General features: G+C 40.0%; 1 protein-coding gene across 1 annotated transcript; it reads right to left on the bottom strand.

Annotated features, from left to right (window-relative positions):
• Window positions 1-3,271: 3,271 nt before the first annotated feature.
• ACTR2 (actin related protein 2) lies at window positions 3,272-26,422 on the bottom strand. The gene is made up of 9 exons (XM_053937070.1): window positions 26,274-26,422; window positions 20,539-20,649; window positions 15,449-15,664; window positions 11,776-11,848; window positions 9,810-9,946; window positions 8,869-9,018; window positions 8,020-8,165; window positions 7,445-7,577; window positions 3,272-6,307 (listed from the first exon to the last, which is right to left on the bottom strand). The coding sequence occupies exons 1-9, from the start codon at window positions 26,319-26,321 to the stop codon at window positions 6,137-6,139; spliced, it is 1,185 nt and encodes a 394-aa protein (XP_053793045.1). The 5' UTR covers window positions 26,322-26,422; the 3' UTR covers window positions 3,272-6,136.
• Window positions 26,423-27,888: the final 1,466 nt, after the last annotated feature.

The following is a 27,888-nucleotide window of genomic DNA, read 5'->3' as shown; positions in this document are numbered from 1 at the left end:
GGGCAGCAGTAGCATATGAATGCTGAGAGGTAGGAATGAGGGCTCCAAAGGAAAGCATGCAGCTCAAGATGAGGTAGGGGCTGTCTAGTACTTTTTGGAAAAGTTAAATTAGGGCTTAAGGTGCTAATCATTGCTGCATTTGGCAGGATAAGGGTTTTTACAGAGGTCTACTACTGCTGGAGCAAAAGCTGCAGGGTCTTGAATCACAGGAAAATGCCACCACTTTTTTTGGCAGGCAGCTACTTGTCCTAGGAGGAAGAAGCACACTTCAGTATGGGGTAAAACCAAGGCCTGCCCCTAGAACACTACATCCACACCAAGGGACCAAGTGGTCTGGGTATTTTATCTTTAAAATTCTGCACGAGCAAACATAAAAGGTGACCCATACTGCTCTGAAGGCCAGCACTGGCTGCCTTCCTGGATAATCTGAGTCAGTGAATCCTCCTTCATTTGAGCTGTAGCTTAAAAATTGAGGTGCTTACTTTTGACTAAGCAGACTACTCTCCTGAAAGTAAGCTTCCTGCCTCAATCCCTGCAGCAGGATGGAGAGAACTCTGTCCATCCTGGACAGTCTCATTCACTTCTCAAGGAACACGTGACTTTGCTGACAGCAGTGGAACAAAAGCCAAAAGAATGAATTTTCCTCTTTTTTTTTTTGTTGCCATTTTAAGGGTGGATAACCATTTAATTAGTTTTCACCCTCTGGGGATGTAAGTTCTTGCATAATTAGATAATGAGCAATTATCATTACCGCATTTTGTTCTCACATGGCACTAGGTGGATTCCAGCAGTGACCACATTTCAAAGGCTCGTGTTCCAGGTTATTACCCAGTAATGCTATGAGAAGCCCTAACACCTCTCTTACAAGAAGACTTTAGAGGGGACAAATCTACCAGTTATTACAGGTGCTAACATAAATCCCACCTGCTCTTACTGGACTTGTCCCACATGATTTGTGCCAATACCCACTACAACAGGAAAACCCTAAAATATTCCAGGGAGATTATGTGGTTGGTCCTTTCCAAAATACCGCCTTTCATGTCCTTAATGCCACCCTTGCTTTTCCTGCTTTGGCAGGCAAAGCCAAAATCAGGGTTACACTGAGTGGTTTAGAACAGAAAGTTCCAGGCCAACACAAAGGTTACAATTTGGAGTAGCCCCCAGAAGCGCTGCTGTGCTAAGAAAAGTGCCTGATGGTAGTCAGGACTTACAGGATCTACTTGCACTGAGGCCAACAACTGGCAATTAATTAATTCGTTAAAATGCCTGGCGAGATTTAAAATGGGCACGTGGTGAGAACATGCATGCAAGAGGAAGATCTTGAAACCACTTTAGGCTTTAGGGCAAACAAAAACCAGATGGGAGATGGGTGCAGAGATTAAAAGGCGTAGGCAAGGGGCCCATATCTGTCATTATTCCTGCAGCTACAGTTTAATTACTACTCCTAGGCATTGGGAACAGTTTTTTTTAACAATTTTTTTTTTAAAGTATGTGAAGGAACATGAGTTCTGCAGCTGAAGATGGCCCTTAGTACCATCCCAAGTATCTGCCAAGACTCTTAACATGCTTTATTCATGACCCAGAATAGAAACTGTTTCCCTAATCTTCAATGTTAAGGTTGCTTTCAAAAGGAAAACCAACATTTTAAAAAACCCAAATAAACCAATTGAGAAACAAAGCCCCATGCTGCCTCTCCTCCCTGAACTTCTCCTTTTTCCAGCAGCACAGAATTCTGCATGAGGCACAAAGAAGGCAAGAAGTTCTTCTCCAGCTGTTTGGGCAAATAGCAGATGTGCACAGAAATCTTGTTTTGCACAGCTGTTAGTTGGTTCAATGGGCTGCAGCACCAGGTTACAGGAAGGTAAGCAATTTACGTGGAGGATGTTATTAAAGAGCTATTTTAAAGTTGTACTGCAGTGAAGGTAAGAAGCAAAATTAGCAGCCTATTCTGAATGGAAGGGTTTTTTTTTCTTGAGGCCTATAATGGCAAAGTTGCAGTGGCTTGCAGCACCAGGACAACAAACCAACCCAAGAGGAAGGAACAAGCATGACATAGCAGAGCCCAAATAAAGCAAAATTCTAGCTGAAATACTTGCTGAAAAAGTCCAAACCAATTTTCTCTAATGCTATTCTTAGTTAGAACATAGAAGCAGATATACTTGGATTAAAAAAAAAAAAGAAAAGCAAAACTAAAAAAAAAAAAAACCAATTAAAAAGCCCTCAAAAATCCACACCAAACCCAAAAAACAAACCCTCACTTCAAACAACCACCAAAAACCCCTCAGAACTAAATCCTCCAGAGTTTTGGAATAGCTAATGGCACTTGTTTGTGGAAAATAGCTGAAGTGCCCACAGGGAGGAATTCTCTATTGAAAAAGTTGACTAGCAAATGTCGACTGAGCTGTATTTAGTCCTTTCCACACAAAAGCCATGTCAGGCAAAACAAGCCAAAGGGGAGGAGCAGGAACCATGAATTAGTACTGAGCAGAGGTATAGCCAGATGTATTTATTTCTTCTCAAGAATGCACAGTGATGAAACACATATTTGGGGTTAAGGGTGGCCTTACTTTTTTTCCTATTAAAATCCCATCTATCTACATCTGTTCTTAAGCTGACAAGTGTTTGACCCAGCCACTGAGGCAGATGCACCCAGAGCCAAACTGCACATAGTGGCTCCATCTAAGAAAAGCAAAACCCCTTATCCTACAGGAACAAGATGCCTGGGGTACATTCCTCCAGCCCAGCATGTGCAATGAGCTGGGGGAAGACGCTGGTTGAGTTCATTTCAAAAGCCAAATGAATGCACTGTGAGTGGTGGGCCAGTCACTAATCCACTCAAGTCCTTCTAAACACAAAAGGTCAACCCCACATGCACTTTTTCTATCAGTTAAAATCAGGGATGCAGGTGAAATAGCACATGAAGTCACAATGCCAAGGAGACTCTTCCTAAACAGGGCATCATTATATGGCTTCTGAGCTTAGCCAAGGATGCTGAGGTCAATACAAGTTGAGGGCTCTTTCCACTTTGCAGTATGGAGGTTGAACTAGAAAAAGATTCCTGCCCAAGGATAAGGATTTTTTTCTTTTTAAAGAAAAGAACTGGAGTATTGGCTAAAGGATGGAGTATGACAGCAGTCAGTAGACAATGTGTTATTTTGTCATGTCAGATTTCCTCAGCAAAAGCAGCTCATGATGGTTTTGTGATGGAAGTTAAGTTAGAGAAAAACTGACAGAACTGTGATTTCCCAAAGGAAACAAAGCAAACATAATCTACTTTGAAAAAAATCTGATTTTATTTTTGTATTGAAAAGACCTGTCAATTTAAATAGATGTTTATTTCCATTCATGGTCTCAACCAGTGTTGTGTGTTAACATTATTCAGAACTGTATAAAAAGCCATCTGTGTTACATTGGTTAACATCCTAGAACACTGGGGGAGGGGAGGGTTTGAAGCAGCTTAACATTAAAAATAGGATGTTCCCAAAAAACTTACAACTGATGCGGCATCTTCTATTCTAATTTTAAAGGAGCTGAAGCATTTTGCAAATACAATTCAAGTTATTTGGTCTTCAAAAAAAACTTTAAAACCAGATTGCTTTCATAGCAGTATTGAAGCTGTCAGCTGAGAGAACACACACACAACACTCTTGTGTGTGCAAACACATACATGAGAACCACACTGAGCACAACTGGAACACCCCATTCAATATCTGGATTACAAATGTGTTCCTTTGAATCCATGATCACAGTTAATTTAAAATGCTAGTTTCTTTTTTTAATATATACATGGTTTCCATGGAAACCCAAGATTCTGCACAATCAAGTGACATTTATTACTCATGGTGCTGTGAAGTTCTCTAGCGAAGGGGCCAAACTCCAAAACCTTTACTCAAACATGCACATACCTCACTGAAACCAGTGGACAGGGGAGAAGATGGTTTAGAAAAGGGGTTGCAGGGTCAAGGTCTAGATTTGAAAAACCACATGACAGATTGTCATTTAAAAAAAGTTTTTAAGTCATTCTTTGGTTTATTTCCATGATTCCCAACACTGTCTGAAAAGCCCAGAGACAGTCACATGAGAAATCATAGCTCTAAAGCAAGCCCACAGCATTTTTAAGTCTTTAAGTGTATTAAATGTTTAGAAGACTACAGGAATTCAGAGTACCCCTTACATTCATGTCCCCAAAAATCTAGTAACTGCTGAAGTGCATGCGCTGAGGCACGACCGGCATGCCTGCAAATTCGTATTGTTCAAGTTAAGAGTAAATATAGCTGCAAAAAACCCCACCCACCTATAATTAAATGGTCATTACTAGCAATACTATAGTGACTGTCTTGTTATTAAAGAAATGCAGACATGGTTGCTGCCCCTTTGGCTCACTCAGCCAAAGGAAGCTGCCTGCTCAATTTAGAAAGGAAGCACATTTTAAGAGTCCAAGGGAGTTTAATATTTCCATGTTTCTGGGGTCAATTATTAATGTAAAGATGTAGACAAATGGCAAGTATACGAAAACATCTCTCATACATTCCAAGGTTTGGAAGTCAAGAGCAGATCTTGACTTCCTTATCCTTAAATGTTATGGTAGGCTTCGAAAACCAGTAAGAAGTAATATAATATTTCTATGGAAAGCAAAGTAGAACTAAGTCTAGCTAGCATTTGTATGCAAGCAGTTTTTGCTATGCTTAATGTAAGGCAGATTTTATTGCAACTGTAGTTACCAGTCTGCTATAGGAAAAAAACACAGGCAACTATACTCAAAGAAGGTGGCTGATAATTACTACTGACAACTTCTATTTTTTAGAACAACTCAGCTTTAATGTACTTTCTGGAAACAACATTTTCATCACTGGTTTTCACTTCCTTCCCCATCCCATGTTAAGTATCAAAAATCAAGACTGGATAAAATGAATTGTGGCTATTTACCAACCAACATAATCTATTCCAATATTATTCTTAACTGGAACAAATATAAGTCATTCTTTATAACCTACTGCCACTGGTTGTTTATAAATATCTGCTTGTTGCAATAAACATTGGTCATTGAAATATTCATTTGCAGTAACTACTTGGCACTAGGTTAATATACTTGTAAAGTTTAATGGAAGTGCTTCTGATGTACATACAAGCACTTAAAACATCAGACTTTTTAAAACCTAGTTCTGGGGCTTTAAATATTTCTAGTTACAGTTTTCACAAGCATTTCTGAAAGTATTAAATCTATTCAATAAGTTCAGAGGCTCCTGTCTCAGCATATCTAAGTTTCTTCAACAGTTACAGAATAGCTAACTTAACATTCTTGCTTCCTGTGCTGAGACAACAGGGTACCAGAATTTAGTTATAAAAAGAGGCATTTTTGGTCAGGCTGACCCTCCCAGCTGTCCCTTAACAAAAAAGAAACACAGCTCAAACCTGTCTCCTCTCTCCAGAAAAAAGACACCTAAGGCCACAAATGTACACTTGCCAGAACATCAGGTGTTTCTCCATTTGTGGCAACATTCCCACTTAGAGAAATACAGTCTGAAGGCCCCACCACCACCTTGAAGGTTGAACCATCTCAGAAGCCAGTTTAGGCAGCAGTGCATATAAAACCACATTACATCAAAACAGTGTGTTAAAGTCATTCCAGCTATTTTAACTAGTTTTAAACAATGTTTAATCAAAAATCCTAGTTGCAGAAAAGGAAAAAAAACCCCAAACTTAATGTAGAGAGAGGCATAAAGATGCAAAGATAACCACCACAATGATAGCAAAAATTCTTGTTTAAAGGTTTTCTTATGCTAAAAAAGGCACACAACCCTTTGTGAACTAGAGACAAAAGCTAGCAGGACTACAGCAATAAACCCAGAAGAAAAAGCCTACCAGAATTACCCAATTGCCTACTGGGAGGGAACAATGAAGTAGACAGGCTGCTCTTGCTCCGTTTTGTTTGCAGGGAAGTGGTCAAATTTAATAGTCAAATTTAGCCACATTAAGAAACATTTAACAAAAGCTACCCCAAGAAACCAGAACAAAACCTGACGTTTGGGTCAAAAGGCCACAGACAGGCCCTTCCATAGCATGTAGCTGAGTGAGTTCAGAGATTGGCAATGAAAGAAAAAAGCTTTAGACATGTGATGGGAACAAGCTTTGGGATTTATCGAACAGTCACACCAAGCTTCTCCAGCACACGCACTCCCTTTTCTTGGTATTCTTGTCGGGTCATCCAGAAGTTGTCTTTGTCTTTCATGATGTCTGCTAGAACAGCACCCCCCAGGAACACCATGTGCTTCCGACGAGGGGGATCTTCGATTCGGATCTTAAATTTCTGGGAAGAAGAAAAGAAATCGTTACTAGGATTCTTGAAACAAAGCCTTGCAAAAGAAAATTGGGCTTTCCACCAGAACAATGAAGTGGCAACTGTCTAGTGAGAAAAATGCAACTAAAAAAAACTGAAATGTTTGCACAGGGCACTCTGTGAGAGCTTCCAGCTTGCACAACTGAAGTAAAATAATGCCTTTGCGATGGAAATTACACACAGCTACTGACACTTGCCCAAAAATTGTACTTTCAGTATATCAACAAAAAGCCCAGGATTCAGAATACTGACAGAAAATTAGAGATCAATTTTTTCATTTCAGGAACACTATTAAAAGTGAAATAATTCCTAATCTTTGACGGCTGAAATTATCAGAAGTTACCAGATCATCAAATCACAAATATGTTAGAATTTACACAATCTAAACCAGCTTAACTAATTAATATTCCCTTAACTTCTTCAGTGCTAGAGCTCTAGCTTCAAGAGCTACAAAGAGAGTACAAAGCTATGACTGAAATACTGTCTCAGATGTAAAACATTCTGTACAATTGAGTCATTCCACAGAAGACCTTCAGAGAACACTGTACGAAGAACCAGGGAAGTTCAATTCAGTTCACCATTAGAAACTCCACTCAAAGGAATTTTCAGTACAACACACTGTTACCTCTGTAATGTGTGTGGCTGTTGCCTGCTCATCACAGTAACAAATGGAAAAGGAAAACTTACTCCACCTGAACGTGTGTTAGAGCTCCAGCCTCTCTCACTTTTGAGTATTTCACTTGTAATATGAATCAAAATTTTCACAGATTAAAAAAAAAAAAATTTTTAACTCAATGACAACTTTAAGGCACAGAAACCCCTTAGCTTTGTTTAACCAACATTACAATTTGTGTCCTGCTATTTATCAGCCTATTCTACCCAAGGCTTCGGGAACTACCTGCCACTAGCAGGGTCTAGAAGGTAACTTTATTGCAAGTATGTACAAAGCAGAGGCAGGGGTGTGAGGAAGGAGGGGCAGCGGTTTCGCAATCGGCAGGGAGGGCCACCCGCAGCCTGAGCCATTCCTGACCCCCCGGTTCCCTCTAGCGGGGATTCAGGGGAAGCCTCTGCGGCCCCCGGCTGCAGCAGCCACCCCATCATACCCACCGAGAGCTTCTCCACGTCTCCTTTCAGAACCCGTTCCAGGTAGAGCTGTTTCAGTTCCCGCTCCAGTCGTGAAGGCAGCCCAGGGTACATGGTGGACCCTCCAGACAGCACAATGTGCTTGTAGAACTCAGACCTGACCCAAAAAAAATAGTCTTTGTAGTGTTGTATAGTTCAGTGTGTACTACAGGAGGTACTTGTACAGACAGGGGAGTAAATACAAATCTAAAAAACTACACAAAGACAGGCTGCACAATTTCAGCAGACTTGCTCGTGCTTTCCCAGAAAGCAGAAATAAAAAAAAAAAAATTGTGCTTTCAAGATTTTATCTTTGCTCATTCTTACTGAAATAGTTTCCAGACAACCTGTTAAGCTCCAAATGCTCAGCCTGAGACCCATTCCCAGCATACACCCTTCACCCAGGTGTATCTTAAATTGCTTTATTAGTGTCTAAAGCTTTATTATTGCCTGAAGTGTCTAAAAGCTTACTAGTGTCTATAACAAAAGTTGTTACTTTGAAGATAGTTCTTGCATCACCCCTGCACCCAGACAAAGGATTTTCAATGTTCTGCTCTTACCTGGTATCAATGTCAGCAGCCTGGATGGTGTTGAACAGCAATTCAGCCACACCAACCCCTTCAACATTGATTAAATGAGGCTGGAAGAGAGCCTCTGGTGCCTCAAACCGTTCTCCACCAACTTTGATAATCCTGCCATCTGGGAGCTAGGGAAGAAACAACGCCATTGAAAAGACTACTTTTAGCCACTTGAATGCTAAAAAAAAAAAAAAAAAAAACAAGAGGAAATGACCTACATTGCTCCCAAATGTTTTAACACAGGAAATTGTTGATAATTGTCAGCACTGCAAGAAGTCATTCTGCAGTACTGAAAGAACATACGAATTCTTTAATCCCTCTGCAGTTCACTTGGAAACATCAGGGACCAGACACATCAGTACCGAGCTACCAAACATTTCCTTGCAATACCAACTCCTAGTATCAATTAAAAAAAAATATCTTATAGCAAGAATAATGCTTTTCTGCAAATTTTTCCAACTGTGATCACAAAGTTTCCACTAAGAGCAAGTTTACCTTTCCTGACACCAGATATCAGTCTCATGTCTCACTGCTGCATGGATGAGGCTGAAACAATTTCATATGCTAGAGTAAGTCCACTTTCTCTACAAATTCCTGTACTATAATATTAAAATTTCAAATATCTACCATGACAAAAATGAGTACAAAGTCTTACAGAAAATCTGAAAAGAAAAAAGCCTGCAGAAGAATTTCCCAGAACCAATTAATTTGATTCTACAGGCTGAGAAGTGAGCTACTGCCAAGAAAAATTGTGAAGGAATCAAAGCTAAATGCTACATGAATTTAAACCTAGGAAGTTTAGGACAGGGAAAGCTGTCTTGAGACACTCACCGTGTAGGATTCAACTAGAACTGTGGTCTCTAGTGCCAGCTTCTGCTCCTGTTCAATGTTGTATCCCACGTAACACAACTTCTCCTTGATCATGCGAACCGTCTCAAAATCAGCAGAATGGTTGAAAGCATAACCTCGCAGCAAGAGGAGCTGGGGGGAGCACAGCAGGTTAGCAGCAAGGGAGAGGAACAGTCCAGATCTCCCAGTAGAGGGGTAGTACATTTAGACACATATCTCTGTTCACCTCCCTTTTTTAGTGGCAAATTTGGGTATTAAGAGAAATTTGTCCCAGTGTATCTATTATCCCCAGAAAAGCAGGAGTGTTACTGCAAATGGAAAATGTTCTTCATCATTACGACTTTCAGCATAACCAGAACAAAGACAAATGGAAAAAAAAACCAAAATAATTCTTCACTTTAGAACTTCACTTCAGAACATTCCCGTATTCCAGTTTAAACATAAGATTTGTCAATCTAAGATGTTGCTTATATTTAAAATGCCCAAACAAATGAATTGTCTATCAAACATGCTCTCTTACTTAATAATCAGGGAAGAATCACTACATTATTTTCCACACTGCAAGACAGTCTTTCTGAAAACAGGTGAGTAGAGATGAGAGAATATAATTTAGCTTTCACTTTAGGCATTGAGAAAGCTGACTTTCAAGCTTTTCCTTCCCAAATATGGAATAAATTCCCTTCCTACAAGATTGCCACTAAGAAAATGTGATGTCTCTGAATAACATCAGTATCATCACTTGTGATTTAAATGAGAAAACACAGTAAGAACAGACTGAAGTAGACCGAGAATACAGTTCTTAATGTAATTAACACAAATAAAGGGAAAATGCACAGTGGTATCTCACTATCAAGTGATTTTGACTTGAACCAACATACCACAGATACCACCTCAACCTCAAACCCTTTTCCCTCCCAGCTTACCTTGATGAGGTATCTGGTGATATCCCTCCCAGCGATATCTAACCGTCTCGTGAGGTGAGGGAGGGAGAAACCTTCATAAACTGGGCAAATGTGAGTCACACCATCTCCAGAGTCCACAACAACACCAGTCAACAAACCTAAAAGAATGGGGGGGAAGCACAACTTTTATTGCACTTTCATAAGTAGAGCAGAACAGCAGCGAGTTTAAGATAGGATTTTTCACTGTAAACTGATACAACCTCTCTTCCCTCAGTCATCAGTAGATATTAAACTTCAGGTTTTCATAGTAACAAATGCTTTCATTTTTTTTTTAAGTATTGCTTTTACCTAGATGTTTAGAACTCTACCACTCACAATTTTATGTGGTGTTTTGACATCTTAAATTGCACTCTAATTAAAGGGAGTATCTAGACTCACTAAATGCTTATTGGGGCACAAATTTCTCCACAGATTCAGTTGTGCAATCTTATATTAATTTCTGAAATATGAAGAAATCTAGAGATATTCAAGCCACAAGTTTACCTTGTTAAATTCTTAGGACTTGTTGATTTTTACTGGTACACAAAAAACCAAATACTTTCATATGATAGAAAATATTTGGACTATACAGTACACACCTAATATTTCCTCACACAAGTGGTATTAGGCTGAATGAGATCCACTTTCTTAGACTAAAAAAAATCAACTAATGAAAAAAACTATTAAATTCTAAGGTATACAAAACAGATATCATGAATATGCAGAAACAGAAGCTTCTATACTTAGGAGGCAAAAATCAATGATAAGAGTTATCAGAAAACACTTTTACAGTTTCTCACAAGCTACCTAAAGCAAGAAACCATATTTTAAGGACAGACCTTAGAAGTGTGGTGCACTGAAATGAGGCACATCCTATATAACTTTAGCCACTACTTTAATCTTTGAAGTAATATAAATAAATAGGATGTTTTAAAGGACTTTAAAAAAAAAATTCTAAAGCAAATGTTTGATTTATGTGCCCCTTGATTTTTATATCTTAGGTCTTCAGCTTTGTTTTAGATGATGGTAGGTAGAAACATTGCAGACTGCTCTAAGTTGTCTCATGTTCTGTTATTCACGAAGAAATTGAGCACCACACAGTAAGGTACATGTACAATTACAGCAGAATTTAAGACTGTAGATGTCAGTTAATTAAATATTTGTAAGGAATCAAACCAAAGAAAACCAAGGGGGAAAAAACCTAATAGCAAAGACTGCAGCAAATAAAATTAATACTCAGGTTTGCAAAAGTGGTTTTGGTTCAAGTAATTATACTGACTTGCACAGCAGAGCCACCCTTCAGTACCCCACTGCTTTTGGTCCTGGACAGAGACACTACAATGACAAGTTAATGGACATGGATATTTGTGTCCTGCTATGTGACAGCTCAAAACACCAAGTCACCAACAAACACATGCAAGGAGTGATGGTATAGAACTAATGTGCTTGAGTAACTTCTTAAAATCCTAGATGGATTGAAGTTGATGGCAGAATTTCCACTGAATTCAGTCAATCCATAATTTTCTGCTCAGGCTGAGGATCATTTTAATTTAGTTTACTTAGAGCAGAAGAGTCAACTTTTTGGCTTTTTTTTCCCCCCCTGAAAGTAGTGCAAAAGTCACATGATCATTTTCTTCTTTACTCATGGTAAAAAGTTCTTCCTTTTACAGGAAAAACAAAGTAAGCCATTAAGACTTAATGCCAAAGGCAAAACAATTACACCCTGAAAGAGTTTTGAGGAAGCAAGTTTTTGCATTTATCCATGAAAATGCCACCAACAGCGGTACCTATCAGTAGTTCCTCAAAACAAAAAGCAAGCTGTCAGTCAGAGCTGAGCATCCTTAGAGAACAGCATGGAATTAAGCCCAAGACAGAGTGATGCCGTGTTAGTACTGTGGCTCAGCAACACATCTGGAAACTAAAGCAATTTTAGGTTAATTTTGCCTACCTTGAGCATACAGAGTAAGAACAGCCTGGATGGCTACATACACCCCAGAAAACTGGTACGTCTCAAACATAACCTGTAAGATGAAGGCAAAAATCAGCTTCCAAACCAGGCCAAATACCTCAAAGAAATTTCATTGGTGTTTGAAAACTGTATCTCTAGAATTTTGCATTTTTACTAATCAGAAACACTTCCCAAGAATTTTCATCACACAGATTCCACAGGAACGTTAGAAAACCTATGTGCTTTGGGACAGTAAAAAGTACATTCAGTTCTGTATCTTACCTGTTCACACCAGACAAGCCAAATGAAATATTCCACATCCGTTAAGCAACAAAAGCAAACAGAAGAAACCCACACATAAATGTTTGCAGCTTTACACAAATTTTCACTTTTCCAAAGTGCTTAATGAGTGGGAGGCAGTACTTGTAGACCAGCCAAGCAGTTCATTACTGAAGTGTGACTTGGGAATAAAATGTTTTTTTAAGATGTATGCTTTAAAACAAAGTTCAGGCATTTTTCATTCTTCATATTAAGCCAAACAGACTTTGTACAACTGCACACTATGTCAAATAAAGACCAGACTCCTTAATATCTTAATCTAGAATGAGCCCAGTATCGCAGGTTGCTCTCTGGATCTGGACCACCTTCTTTCCTTCTTTAAAGGGTAACCAATGACAAACTTTTAAATTTAGTGTAAAATCCACTACAGAGAGAAAATTGCAGATTTGCAGAATTAACACTGAAACAGGAAAAGTAACTCCTTGTCTTGTACACTAGGTTTCTCTAATCACTGAACCAATTTCAGTTAAGAAGCAGGACAAGATTAAAGAATGTAGAGTTTATAGGATCGTGTCTTCTTCCTAAACACAAGAAAAGGCCAAGTAAACAAATCATGCTGTACAGCAGTTTTCCCCTCAATAAGCTTTACCAGGAAAAATGGATGAACTCTGATTATTCCAACACATACAGAAGCTTTGCTTTTGCTACCCTGCAGCCTTCAGAACCCCTCTGCAACTTCTAGGATTAGAAACTGATTGAATCCTAAGTGCTCCCACAGGTCAAGTAAAAGATATCTAAATATTTTTGAAGATGCCTGACAATTTTAGAATCCTGAACTATTTAAAGAACCTCCTCCATTAGAACAGTGTGAAAAGGAACAGAAAGGGAACAGTTGAAAGGGCAGCAACTCAAAATAGATTCCCTTTGAGTAGTCATTGTCTAAACCCAACACTATTCCAATGGATATTTCCAAACAACCTGAGTGCTTATTAAATGAAAAAATAATGCAAGAAAAATCTAAATTATCACCTTCATACAACAAAATCAATATTCAAATGGCACTATTTACTGCCTTCACATGTACCAAACCCTAAAGTCTTCTACAAAACCTTTTATAACCTTTGGGGGTGTTGTCATTCTTTCTTTCTTTGAAAAAAGAAATGCATTCTCCTCTGCATTACTTTCTTTGACATGGAAAATGCCTCGACACAGGGCATGTACATTAACGAATCTTGAGATATAAACACTGAGCAATATGTTTCCCTGAGAAGATCCTTCTTCACATAACAGCAGATTTTCAATTACCTACAAAGTGATGTTCTAACTGGCTACAGAAAGAATTAAAAACTGGGAAAAATATAAGGAATCCTAGGTTGGATTAGATGAAGTGACTGTGCTTGAGCATCTCTACAGCTTCTTGATTTGCCACTACAGTCTGGCTGCTTCTGAGGGTGTTACACACAATGAGAGTGCAGCAGATAAAGACAAACAGCAAACACTCCATTAAGCTGAGGAGCAACCCGGGTCTTTTGCATGCTATGAGAGGAAAAGCACTTTTTAAACATATATTTTACAATATAGCTGACATGTGAACATTTGCTGCCTTACTATTGCAGGTGGGCCTGACAAAGTGATGAAATGAGGAGAGAGAATTACTGGAAGCAAAATGAAGGACAGCATATATAATTATCTATCATCTTTATATGGTCCAGATGACTAAGCTTTTCTTCTAAAATGCTACTGCACTGTATCCCAAAATGCAGAGACATTATTATATTTACTGCAGGCTTTAGGAAGTATCTTCATTCAGTCCTCTGCCTCATACTGGGTTTGCCTCCCTGGAAAGGAGGAGGCCACATCAAAAATGGAAGGAGTATAAATACGTTGCAGTTAAACTAAATATTCCAAGTTCTTATAAGTTCTTGTGTTCCATTAAAAACATTAGCAGAAACAAGGAGGTTCTGTGTAACTCAAATTCAGATTTACAAAAATGGATTCTAGTTCTCACTAATCTTCTGCATCATGATCTTTCAATGTTATTCCTGCATCTTGCAAGATTAAGTATCTATAGTCTCTGGGGTAGTGTTAAGAAGGCAAATGGAGCAATGCAAATATTCTACCAGAAATCAGAGGCCATACTAAAATCTTGAATTTTTGGTATAAAATTACTTGGCACAAGAATAACTAAAATCCATCCTTTTGTATTTACCAGGAAAACAGAAACAAGAGCACTACTGTTGACAACTGAAAAGTAAAGAAGCCTGGACAGGAAATAGAGCCATTCCTGCTACATGGAAGCCATCCAGAATAGCCTGCTCTGCCTATCACACCACAGCTGGCTGATACACAGTACATGGGATTACTAGTGTTCCATTACCTGACACTTAGGTCGTAGGACCCTAACGTCCACAATTGCTAAAAAAAAAAAAAAAAAAAAGCTGAATTTAGATTGCACAGTCTGATTTTTTTTCACTTAACCTTTCCCAACTTTGCTAGACTTCATTTGCTCCCTGGTCACTGAAAGAAAGGATTAGTGCAGATGTATTCACAGCCAAGTTGCAGAAAGCAATACTGTAGCTGTGACATCGAAAGGATTTCAAAGGAAAGGTGCTGATAAATGTAAATTCTTAACAGATTAAGGAATGATTTTGGGGAAATATATATATATACAAGCTTTGATATTCAAACCTATAATAATTGAAAATATCTATGATGCTTATGAGAAAAAAATTCAACAAAACAGAAAACTAAACAATCTGTTCTCATCTAACATGTCTCTTCAAACCTGAGTCTTCATCACAGGTAGAGGAGCTAAACAATATATATCTGACAACCTACATTGAATACAAGGTTCAGCTGGCGCTTAGATCACCCAGGGCAGCACTCTGAGACTGAGGATGCAAGAACCAGGCTTTCCTTCTTAGAAGGCTTTCATTGATAATCCCTAGCACTAATTAAAGATTAGTGCATTGGCTGTCATCACACCTTCGTCTCAACTACCTCCAACAACACTGCTCCCTCCATCTGGTAAGCACCATCTAGCTCCAATCTCCTCTGCATTACTGGCTTATACAAGTCCAAGTCATTTAAAGTAATTAACATTCATCCAACAACTAGTAATCAACATATCCTGGGTATGTGAAGACAGACATGTATTTCCAATTCTGTGTTTTAATGCTGCTATTAATGCTTGAGACAAGAAGCCTGCTTACAGCTTGTGAATGAGATCAGCTGGTTTGAATTTAAGCACAGTAGCATTCATGCCTATGGCTGAGAACGGGTTTTGGTTAGGGAACAGAACTGCTTTGCTTCAGACAGTCCCTGTGTGCTGCTGGAACAAGGAATCTCTTAGTGCTCCAATGACTGTATATCAGCTCCTACTAGACACACATACCTCCACAATCTTCTCCCTATTTTTAGTCGGATTCATGGGAGGCTCTGTGAGTAGTATTTTACAATTTTTTGTGTCAATATTAAGTTTTTCTGGTCCAAACGTGTAATCCCAAAGGTGCTTCATATCATCCCAGTTTCGAACTATGCCATTCTCCATCGGATAATTCACTTCCAGCATTGATCGTAATTCACTGGCTTCATCACCAACCATCAGATCCTGTAACATTTTAATACAAAAACATGTCAGTGTTTACAAGGTTTTCTAAATACCAAACTCCTCAAGAATGACAGTGAATTGCTTCAGCCTGTGTCCAATGTGTTCTTAAACAATGCCCACATTTTTGAATCACTTGCAGGTACTTAGAAGAGAAGTAGAATATATCTCATGTAATATTTAAATTTGGCTCTTACCCATCCCACAGCTTTTCCAAAATAAACATTATTAATTTGATTTTTTTCAATTAACCTTAAAGAAACCAATAAACCCTGTTAGAGCTAGAGACTATAAAGACTTTTTAAGTACAGCTGTTTCTTCACTGACACCTTCAAAATTACCAAATACTAATTTCTAAGAGCCGAGATGCAAAACAGCACATAAGGGTAGTAGGTGGGATTGGCAGAATATTTTTCCATGCATGTTGCAAATTTCTGTGCACAATACCAAAAAAGGAATAATGAGTGGTGAATAAGCATACCGAACAGGAGCAAAAGCAAATAAGAGATTATAAATTCCACACCAGACATTAAAAGAAACAATGGTTTACATATTGCCTGTGTCAATAGGGTGTGAAGAGACACATCTGAATATAAAATACAACCTCATCTGTTCCTTGCCAGAAGTCCCAAGCCAGAAACCCCAGAAATGCATTCTTGCACCAACACAACCAACTAATGCAATTTGTATAGTCATTTCACACTGATTAAGCAATCTGTTTATTAACGTTAGTTATGCAAACATTGCACATTCAAATTAGTAGCATCACATCTTCTCCTTCCCCACGTATTTCCCACAGGAAGTATGCACAGTAACATCTTATCTTTGCTGCTCATTATATCCCATATTTTTCTAAAGAAGCCTGAACTGACTTACTTGTACTTAGGCTGTAAGAACATATTTCTAGGTACCATTAGCTCTGTGTCCATAATAATATTAATTGCACCAAAAAAAAAAAAAAAAAAAAAAGGCCAGCTGCTTCATTCAAACATATGCCACAACAGTCTGCAGTTGCTGTGGCACAGTGGAAGTGAGGGTTACTCAACCTACTATCCAATGCCAGGGAAAAAAAAGATGCACAAGAAAAAATCTGGCATCCGGTTTATAATGCCTATTTTAGAAGTAACATAAGCAGTTGCTGTTGACTATATAAAAAGGAAGTTAATTGAAAATAGTTTAAGTGAAACCATTCCTCTTTCACCCCCTCTCCCTGACAAGGTGTTTTATTTGTTTTCCCTTGCACAGCAGACCACGCTTCAGCTCTTGACTGCACAGAAGACAAAAGTCAAGACTCCGACACTTTCAATCCAAAGCACTCTGGTGAAACCACACTATGAGAACTCCACCATGCAGCCACATTACTCATGAGAATTTAAGACAACACAAATTCCACCAGTTAGAAGAATCAGAAGCCTTTTTTGTGCACTGCTCTTTGAGGCTCCAAGCTGCCCAACAGGACACAGCCTAAGAAAAGCTGCTATTCAAAGGTGCAAAGCGAAAGTTGCACAAAACTTTCACATCCTTTTAAAACAAAGCTAAAGGGCAGAACAATTGTTCTCTCTCGAGAACATCAGCACTAGCACACTAACAAACACATACACTTGGCAGTTGAAGAGGAAGAAGGACAACACAACCAAATTTGCAAAGAGGAATCAGTATTGTGGCATCCAGTATTTCCATCACTTCAGTACTCAGTAATATCTAACTGAAATCTGAACATTTCTTCAAACTCTTGGTTTGTTATGTTAAATAGAGCAATTTCTACTGTTAAAGATGCTGAGTTCATGTTCATCTTTCAGTGTTATTCTTGCATCTTGCAAAACTACAGGTTACATAGCATTTAAAAGCAATACATAAAATGTTCTCATTAATTAGTTGCCAGTAAACCAAAGCAATGAACAATGTCCAAAATAAGTATGTATTCAAATGTAAAATGTAAGACAAGACAGAACAATGAATAGCATTTAAAAAAAACAGAACAGCTACTAGGTCTCATCAAGCAAAAATGGTAAACAAAAAGCACAGGGGCACCTCACTTACCATCATTTTGTTATTCTACTTCAACAGGTCAAGAAAGGTGAAGAAAAGGTAGAAGCAAGAAAGTCAGAAAAGGCCTAAATGAAATTCTCAAATTATTTTAAGTACACAGTAGAATTAGGCTGAAAAGAGATGCATGTACAGCAGGAAATGATCTGAGTTAGTTTAGTTAGGGCCAAACTAACATTATCAGGACATCAGATTAAATTGCCTCTTTGAAGGAAGCTATTGCTACAAGTCAGTGGCAAGTCATGTTTAGCCTTCCTAGACTGCAAGGAAGATCAGTGTATCTACCTATCTCTCATAAACAGGATTCTGTGTATATATATTCTGTAACAGTGGAGTTTTACCCTGGGCTAGGTGTGTATCTGAACTAGACAAGACTCTGTACAGGACAATTGACCATAACTAGCTCTGACAATTGCTAAATTTAAATTTTATTTTTAAAATTCACTTCATATATCCAAGAACTGAAAACTACTCCTTAGTACTGACTTAGTAATACCCCCCAAACCTGCTGCAGACTAGTACATCAGAAAAAGACAAGAGCAGCATCTATACTTGTGGTTTTAGTTGCAATTTTAAGCAAAATAATCCCAGTAATAACTGAATTCCTCAGTAGGACAAAAAGCTATATCCCTGCTGCTAACTGAAATGAGAATCCATAAGGAAAATATGGTCAAAGCAACTTGAAATTGGTAACTCAATGGATGACCACTGTTTTGATCAGCTTCCTTTCATACAGTTTCTGAATTCCTGAATTCTGAATTCACAGGAGTGCAGCTTTCCTGAATAGTTTTGAAAAGTCAAACTGATGATCTCCTTGCCAGCTTCCTTCACTCAGTTTTATCCCTTTAGAACTCACAGCACATGCCTATAATTAAGTTTTGGCATAAAACTCTATCTACTAAAATACATTTTTTAGGAAATCTGCAAGATTCTCACAGAGAAAAACAGCACTCACACTTATGAAGTCTTTCTACTGTATTATCCTACTGGGATACCCAAAGTGTCTGTGTCTTCTCTTGATACACTGCCTCCTTAAGAAAGGCTGACAAGCTGTTCTAGGCAAATGATACAAAACTAGAAAGAATCTAGACACAGTTTATTCTGTTTGAAATACACCCACATGATCCATGCTCAAGCAGAAGACCAGCAATGCATGCAAGATGATCGTTTACAGGTTCTTTTGCTGATCTCAGCAATTACCAACTTCTACATACTACCTTTTCAATGCAGCACTGTTATCTGTAACAATATTAAATTATCACATAATCAGAGGATACCAAAACTGGGGACAGGCTGTATTGAATGGGCTGGAAAGAAAACATGACTTCAACCGTGAGATTTCATGCAAGAAAATTTTGGGGGGAGTTTAGACTCAAATCACTGCATAATTTCATAAAACTTCACAAGGACCTCCTTTAAGGAGACTCCTCACATTAAGTTCAAGAAGATACCCAAGGAAATCCCTCTCCCCAAATCTTACTAGAGAAAGGATTATGTTTTCTGTCTCCTTATAAAAAAATCCTCTTTACTGTGAAAGGGAAAGATCTCTGTCGTCTCAAACAAATTGTCCTAGCTGATACAAGATAAAGCATTATTGAGACAGTATAATGAGACAAATCCACAACCACATTTTGGGAAGCTCTAGCATCTTTTAGCCTTTTGACTTCCTTGTATGGCCTTCTGCTGATACTACAACCATTTCACAGGCAGAAGCAGAAACCAAACAACTCAAGTTCTCCTTGTCAACTAGAGGGTTCTGAAAATAAGGAACAAGACTGGACGGATTTTTTTTCCTCTTCCTAAACTGCTGCTCAGAACAAGTAAGGAAAGCAAAATTGAAATCCTGTATATGTGTGGTCCTACTTAACCTTCACTGGCCTAAGTGGGCACTTCTACAGTTCTGCATTGCCTCCTGCTTCTCTCTCACTCTCCACCTGAGGTTTGCACCACGGTCTAGTAAGACAGTCATTACTTTACCTGACCAAGAAATCCCTCTTTTTCAGCTGGATCAGCTCACTAAAGCAGATCACAACATGCCTGCATAAGCAGCATGACCAGCACAGGGTGAGAATTGTGTGGCTAGAAGCAAGAAGGGAGGATGTGACCACAGCAGGGCCAAGACATTTACCAAAGCCAATATAGCAGAAGCAACTAATAACATTTGAAGTGTTACTCTCTAATTACAAAATAAGTGAAAAATTATAGCTCCCTGGACTTCAGAAAATGAATTCTCCAACAGTGGTTCTCTCCTCATGTCTTGGAATAATGCCCCAAGACAAAGCAGCCTGAACAGAGCCTCTCCACCTCTAACTGGTGTGGAGCACCTACATCCATCAAGAGCAAAAGGAAAACAAAAACCATAGAAACGATGAAACGCAAACACAGCCAAGGTTAAACATCCCATACAAGATCACAGATGATCAACTCTGAGTAGAAAGCAAACCATACAGAAAAACCTGGAAGCTCCAGCAGTTCTTCAGCACTGTCTCAAAATCCCACAGTACAGCTTGGTGACAGTCAGTCACTTCTGTCTGATTTCTGCCTTCTGATCTTGGCACCATTTGCATTATTGGCATTTGAAGCCCCTTTTTGCTCAGAACCACTCAAGCCCTACCTGCTGCCTCCTCAGGTGCACTATCTGAAGGTCTCCAATCCTTTAGATTACCCTCTTCTTAACTTTGTAGTTTGTGACAGGCTAAAATCCAATAGAGAAATGAATCAAGAGGTACTGAAACAGCATAAAAGGGAGTTAAGGAAAAAACATTTCACAACTCAAAAGCTGCTCTAAATAGTTTCATCTGTCAGAAAGAAATAACAATCAAAAAATTTACCTTGATTTCAATGTTTCCTACTTTAGCAGTTGATCTTATAATGGGTCTGCCAACCAAAGCTGGAAAAATGTGCTCTGGAAAATTCGAGCCTGCATAGCCACATTTCACAAACTGAAAAGGAAGAAATAATTTTATTAGAATACGCATTACTTTTGTTTACAAACATAAACCTGGTATGGGATAAAAAATTAAAAGTCCAAATTTAAGACCATGTGCCCCACTGGAAACCAATTTTTTCAAATCAATTTTACACATTTTAGATGATGCATCGATTTTTAAAACTGAGTAAAAGTATTTTCCAGAATGTTTTCTGAATCAAGATTATCAGATTTTTGAGAAACAGCTTAAAATTAATAGGTACATTGGAAGATGTAAAGGAGTCCAGTGGCTGAATTTGGATTTCCTGCCACTCTATGAAAAAAAGTCCTCTAGCAACCTGAAATCTGTAATTTTGTAATGGATCACCTTATAATGAGTAACCAATGAAATCTAATTAAATCACCTCTCCAATTAAGAGCACATGGTAGCATAATGAATTGCACATCAGAAAAAGCCCCAAAACCTTGTGAATTCAAGTTTTACACTCTTGTAAAAAGTGCTCAGATGTGAACTCACAATTCAGACAGATTTCTCAAAGTTTTGTAATTTTGAGCTTTCCTTTAAGGATAAAGTCTGCAGTAAGCACTTCTAAAACCAAGAGCACAACCAAAACCTCAGATGATGGCAGTTCACACCAAACAGGATGCTCTGAAAGAGTGTTTATTACCCAAATATATACAAAAGGAAGCTTTATATCACTGGGTTCCAAGATAGTATACACACTAAGAAAACAAGGACAATTTACAAGAACAATAAAAAAATATATTGTCACTAGAGGAAGTTCAGTTGTAAAATGTGAACTTTAAATGTGCCAGCAAGAAGTTTAGTTCATGGGGATCAGCAAGCTGTGCTCTTCAGCTATCCTGTTTTGATAGGGTTCTTTCATGTATCATACTCTACTGTTCCGCCCACAGCTCATACAGAGAAGACTCCTCTTTTATTCTGATGCACTGTTTGCATACTGGGCTATACATTAACGTGCCAGAACAAAAACATTTTCATCTGTAAAATCACCCAGGCATTGAGGTGCAGCAGCAGTAACCCAGCACCCTGGGATCCCTCGGGTTGGAGGGAACCTCAGGAGCTGTGTCATCCAACGCTGGGCTCAAACCAGTCACCACTGAATTCTGAGCAGCTTGCTCAGAGCTTGGACCAGCTGGCTGCTGGGAGCCTCCAAGAACAGGCAATTCACAGACTCCTTGGGACCTTGTCCCAAAACATAATTATCCACTGGAGGTTGTATTAAAAGCCATCTGCTAGAATTTTCCAAATATTCGCCGAGTTTTCTGAAGCGAGGTCTGAAGACTGCCACTGGAACAATTATCCCAGCAAAGAGTACAGCTAATTGCAGCTGAGAGGAATTCTGTCATTACACTAACGGTAACATGAAAAGTCACTTGTGCTGCTGCTCCTAATTATTCACCTTACTGAAGGAAAAAAGGGCACCTGTTGTGGAAAGAAATTTAGAGAGCCGGTTATAGACAAAACCAAGAGAGATTTTAATTAAAGCTGGGGTAATAGAGGGGAGAAAGGATTTTTTGTTTTGTTTTTTTTTTTTTTTTTTTTTTTTTTTTTTTTTTTTTTTTGTGACCCTAATTTCTTTCACTCCTTCAGTGCTTGCCCTCCAAAGGCAGAGCTGTTTGGAATACCTGAAGAATGACACTGTGTACACAACTCATTTCATTCATTCTACTTCAAACCCAGAATACTCTGAAAAGTCAAGTATTTATCAATTCTTTTGGTTATACTAAGGCCAGACCTGCCTAGGAGTTGTGTAGATCTTATCTGTACATTCAAGAATGCAGTGCTGCTATGAGAAAGCAAAGAGCAGCCACAAGCACTTCTGGATCACATCCCTGAATACACCAGTATATCAGAAGTAACAGGATAAGGAATATCTAAATAAATCTTTACAACTTAAACTCCTGGAACACCCCCTCAAGAAGCTCCACCACTCAAATTTTTAAACCCCCAGTATTTACACAGCAACCCTGATATATGCAACCAAAATAATTACTGCACAAAAATCAGCATGTCTTGGCCAGCCTTTAAAACTCTTCTCAGAATCACATATAACTATACTGACCTAAAAACTGCTGACCTACAAAACCACAAAAATTCTTACTATTTGATATGAATAGTAACTTCCAGCCTCTTTTTGCATTCAGACCTTGATGCATCTTCCCGGGAAATTAACAAATTCTAGGTTTTAAAAACAGATTGTAGTTTCTCCAACCAGCCTAAAACACAAACAAAAACAGATTTAATTGATGCAAACTACAGTGAGCGAGAATAAGCTTGGACATTGACAGTCTGTTTCCTACCACCTCTTTCTGGCCACAACAGAGAGCCTTAAAAATTACATTTTACAAAGTTTGATAGACTCTGCCATAGACAGAAAGGACAGAATTCTAACTTGCCTTCAAATTTGAAATTTCCCCTTCCAGTCTACATAAAAATTTGGTGAAGATAAGAACAAGTGACCCTTCTTTATCAGCTTTCCCATCAATGGGGACATCCCCACTGTAATTCTCTCCCTGACACTATCCTGAACATCTGAACATTCAGCTGGTTCAGGTAGGTTTGTGATCACCTAACATTGCCTATCATGGCTGCAGAAACAGGCTCAGTAAAACCACCAACAGGAAAATGCACAGATCTCTACAATAACAGACTTTGGACTCTCTTAGATTTTTTTGAAGGGGTTCAGGAAACATAAGATACCTCTCCCTCCTGTCCCTTACAGGAAATCCTTCAAAATCTTCAAATAAACGTTATGAACTGCAGTAATCTGGAACAGATTCTCTTTTCTAAGGCCCAGCATTAAACACCCACTGTTCTGCCACTCTCAGTTTGAAACTCTCTAATTCAAGTGTAGTGCACTTGTTTCTCTTCCACCTCTTGCCATGCACACCCCTCACAGCAATTATTGAATTACAATGCTCATGCTTCCAACAAGAACACAAGCACTCCATGAATTTACCCATTTCTGCAAGAACTTCATCATCATTTGTTTTTGCACACATTTGCTATACATTCAGAATGTTCTAAGAACAGCTATTTAGCCTGCCTGTGCAAGACCATGTATGTAACAATTTTTACCATATATAGTTTCTTCTCCATTTCACTGTGGTTTATACTGAGTCTTTCACTTCCTACTGAGTCATCAAACCCCAAGAACTTGCATGTATAAGTGTTCTTTCAAAGTAAAAGAATGAGGAAGCTTGCAAACAGGTCACGTGACTGGTTTTAAAATGAATACTAATATTCTTATCAGATCTCCCTGCTTGGTCCTTTCCACTGATGCAACTCTCAAACAAAAACCCTAAACACAGTTATAGCAATTTCACAGGCCAGTAAGTTACTTTCTGTTTGGCCTCTAACAATAAGAACATCCACCTCTAACGCTTCAGACCTTTGAGGTGCCATTGCCTGCCTCCCACACTACATGTTGCAAGAACTTCCTTCAAGTCACTCACCTCTTCCTCAAAGATTGGCTGCAGCCTGATACATCAGAAGTCTGCAGCCTAACAAGAACAGCAAATTTCAAAGACAAGCCCAGTGTTAAAAATTCACCTGATTTCCCAAGGATATTCTCCATTTTTTATCTATAAGTTTTCTGACACACAGAGAGAGATTTCATTTCAATCATGCTTTTAAGTGTGAGAAATCAGAAATAACTCTAAAATAAGACATCTCTTGTCACATAGGCAAAATATTATTATCAAAATACTGGTTTGACAATATAGAACTACTTGATACCTCCACATGCAATTGAGACTCAAAAGTTTTACTGAATGGAATTTTTGTGCAGCTTAGTTATCCCACTCCTCGACCAATTATCCCAAATCAATCTGAAATTTTTGAGTTGACTGATTTAACAATTAAAACACTCTGCTCTCCCACCCAAGGAGCTCTGTGGCTTCCAGGCACACACTGTTCTGCCCAAAAGCCCAGCACAACCCAAAACCACACAGGCTGAAGTGACACAGGCCCCTCCTCTTGCACCATAAAGGCACCTTCCACTCTTGTGGTTATTTATATCCTGCTGGTCCAACTCAGGGAGGGAAAAACTGTATGGATCCAAGATGTGTCTGGAATTAACAGCATGCAGAGATACCCCAGGTTGTAAAGAAATCTGTGTGGCACACCCAGCTTGGGAAAATCCGGTTGGAAAAATCACTTTTACCCGCTGTGTCACACCTGAGGCCAGCCAAGGCACAACACTGCTGTCACCACCAATACAATAAACATTTTACAACTCAGTGATTATTGCCAAATAAAGGACCACACCAATGGATTAAGCTCTGATTTTTTTTTTTCATCTGGGCCTCACAATAGGAAGATTAAAGAAAAAAAACACAATTAAAAAACTCAAACTAAAAACAAACAAACCCTAAAGCAGCTTCCATATCCCTATGTAACAAGAAAATGCTATCTCCTCTTCTTTCCTTTTTCTAAATGATAGTGTTAAAAGTGCTCAAAGGCCCTAGCCCTATTAAAGATAATTTTTGCTATATGAGGATTAACGAAGACATCAAAACTGTCAAATCCCTAAACTGTCAAATATTATGTTCTTCTTCCTGAACCATTCTAACAATTTCAGATGCTAACTGAAAAAAACCTCTAATTTAGGATGCGGAATCTCTAATAAAATAATCCTTTGTCTCAACTATTCTTTCCTAGGCTTAAAAAAAAAAAAAAAAAAAAAAAACCTCTATTTTGCAAGTCTCCATATAAAAAAAACCCTTGCCTTTTTTGCCATTCAAGAGATCTTAATGCACCACCACTTAAGGTAACTCTGCACATAATATTGCTTTACTAGGGGAAACCCTAGATTGCTAAAAAAAATTACCAAGGGGAAATATCCACCGATAGCATCTGATCTCCTTCTGCTTTAAAATGGTATCTTTTCCACTTCCTGCCAAGGTGCTTCACAGCCTGACAAAAGGATGCATTTCCAGCGGGTGCCTGCACGCTTACACAGGCCAGAAAAGGTGGAAAAGATGGGGACAAAAACCTTTCATTTAAAAAATGCCGATTTGGAGGTACGTGGCAGATCAGAGCAGTATTAAGGAAAGGATGATGCTCTATTTTGAACAGCAGCTGCCAAAAATAAAAAAAAATCAAACAAAAAACCCCCAACGAAACCCCAACACATTTCCCTAAACTAATAATCCTGCAGACACAGGACACATCCTGATTGCTCAATGCATAACGCGCTCATTCAGAATTTTTAAAAATCGGTATTTTTGTCTAAACGCGCGTTGCTGCAGCGACACTCGCTCAGGTCACGTAGAGGAATCAGGACATTGACGGTAAGACGAGAACGCCGAGGGGCTGGGGGCGGGCAGAGCAGAGCCAGCGCCGCAGGCCCCCGGCGGTGCCCCCGGCTCGGGAGCCCGGGGACACCGGGCCGAGGGCCGCCGGCCCCCCCCCGCCCATTCATTCCGCGGGCCCGTGCGAGCGCCGGGATGGCGGCCGGGCCCGGCGGCGGCAGCAGGGCCGGGCGGGCGCGGCCCGCGGGCGGTGCCGGCAGGAAGCCGGGCCGGGTCCGGGGGGGAGTCACCCGGCTTCCCCTTCCCCTCCGCCCCGGCGGCAGGGCGGGTCCCGGGCGCCGCCCGCAGACAACTCACCCCGGTGCCGTTGTCGCACACCACCACCTTCCTGCCCAGCGTGTCCATCGCTGCGACACCGACGCGGCTCCGCACCGGGACCGACACCGACCGCGACACCGGCACCGCCCCGAGCTCCGCCGGGCCCCCCGAGCGCGCCGCCCGCCCGCCGCGCGCGCACGCCGGAAGCCGTCAGCGCGCGCCGCCGCCCCGCCCGCCGCCGGGCCCGCCCCCGTTGCCATGGCGGCGGCGGCGGCGGCGGGACACGGGCGGCAGAGCGGCCCCGAAACCGAGCCCGAGGGGCTCCCCGAGGCTCCCCGAGTCACCCCAACCGGCCAGGCCCGGCTCTTTGTGGTCGTCTCCTACCGCTGCCGAGGCGGGGACGGGTCACCTGAGGGGCCGCTCGCCTTCCCCCCTCACGCCTTCCCCTCTCCGCGGGGGTTCTGCCTGCTCTCTCTCCTCGTACTGAGCGGTATCAGGCAGCTCTGAAAAGCTTCTGTTTGCCGTGAGTGTTGTGTCCATAGCTCGACATCCCGGAAAGAGCTTCTGCTCCTCCCAGAGGCCTTGCCCAGGTCCGCCTGGCGAACAGCTTGCGTTTGTGTGATGGGTTCTGAATAAAGGAAAAGATAAGAGTGATCTCCTGGCTCCTCTCTGCCAGCCCGATATTTCTAAAAGATAAGTACGATCTCCTGCATTGTCTCTGGCAGCCCCAATATTTGTTTATTGTGTTGGCCCAAATTCCACTGACTTCCAGGAGAAGTCAGGAACAAACCCCAGGTTTTTCTCTCCATGCCATGAGCTATGTCAGTGCCCTATGAACAGCAGCCTGTTCCAATTGGAACAGTATCACACAATATAACCACTTGTATGGTTAAGAGAGTTACATATTGTGTGGAAAATCACACTGTGGAAGGCCTCTGCAAAGGAGACAGAGGAATCCTGCAAAAATCAACTTTATTTGAATAAAGGGAGAGAGCCAGTGGGTCATACCCCTGTGGGGTTTCTCTCAACTTTCCCCAGGTACAGCCTTCCCAAACCATATCCTACACATTCCCCCCTGAACGTGTGTCCCTCCCTCATTGTGCACTGCCTGACCATTAAAATTAACCATCAGCCCACCCTGGGGGGAGAAGTTAATACTCATAAGTCTGTTAGGTCTGTGCATTTTTCCCCAAAGTTCAGAAGTTCAGGCTGTGCTTTGCTCTGCAACAAATGCAGGGCTTGATGTAGGTAAAGACCCCACGCCCATTCTTCCAGAGCCTGGCAGGTCCTTTCAGATCAAGTCTTTTGTAAAAATTTATGGGCCACAAATAGTTTTATGGTAAAGAATATCTGCCTTTATAGCTTTGCTTCTCATTTGAAGCAGTTCAATTTCTGAGGCCTTAAGATGAAGCAGTAAAATGTGCAGATGAGATGTGTTGGACACTGGACTCTGTTCTTTAGGCCAATATTTACTGCCCTAAATATTTTGTAGTTGTTTAGGCATGTGCAGCAGATGGAAGGTATTAATAAATCTGAATTCTTCACTTACATCACTGGTAACATTTTGAGGCCACTTTCCAGAGATATAAATGGCACCCAATGGAATTTCAGAGTTTCAGAAACCTGATTTCCAGAGATTTCAAGTTCTTTTTAT

This window comes from Vidua chalybeata, chromosome 3 (genome assembly GCF_026979565.1).
Source record: "Vidua chalybeata isolate OUT-0048 chromosome 3, bVidCha1 merged haplotype, whole genome shotgun sequence".
NCBI classification, from domain to species: Eukaryota; Metazoa; Chordata; class Aves; order Passeriformes; family Viduidae; genus Vidua; species Vidua chalybeata.
Note: the sequence above shows the minus strand (reverse complement) of the source record. Positions and strands in the feature narration are given on the sequence as shown.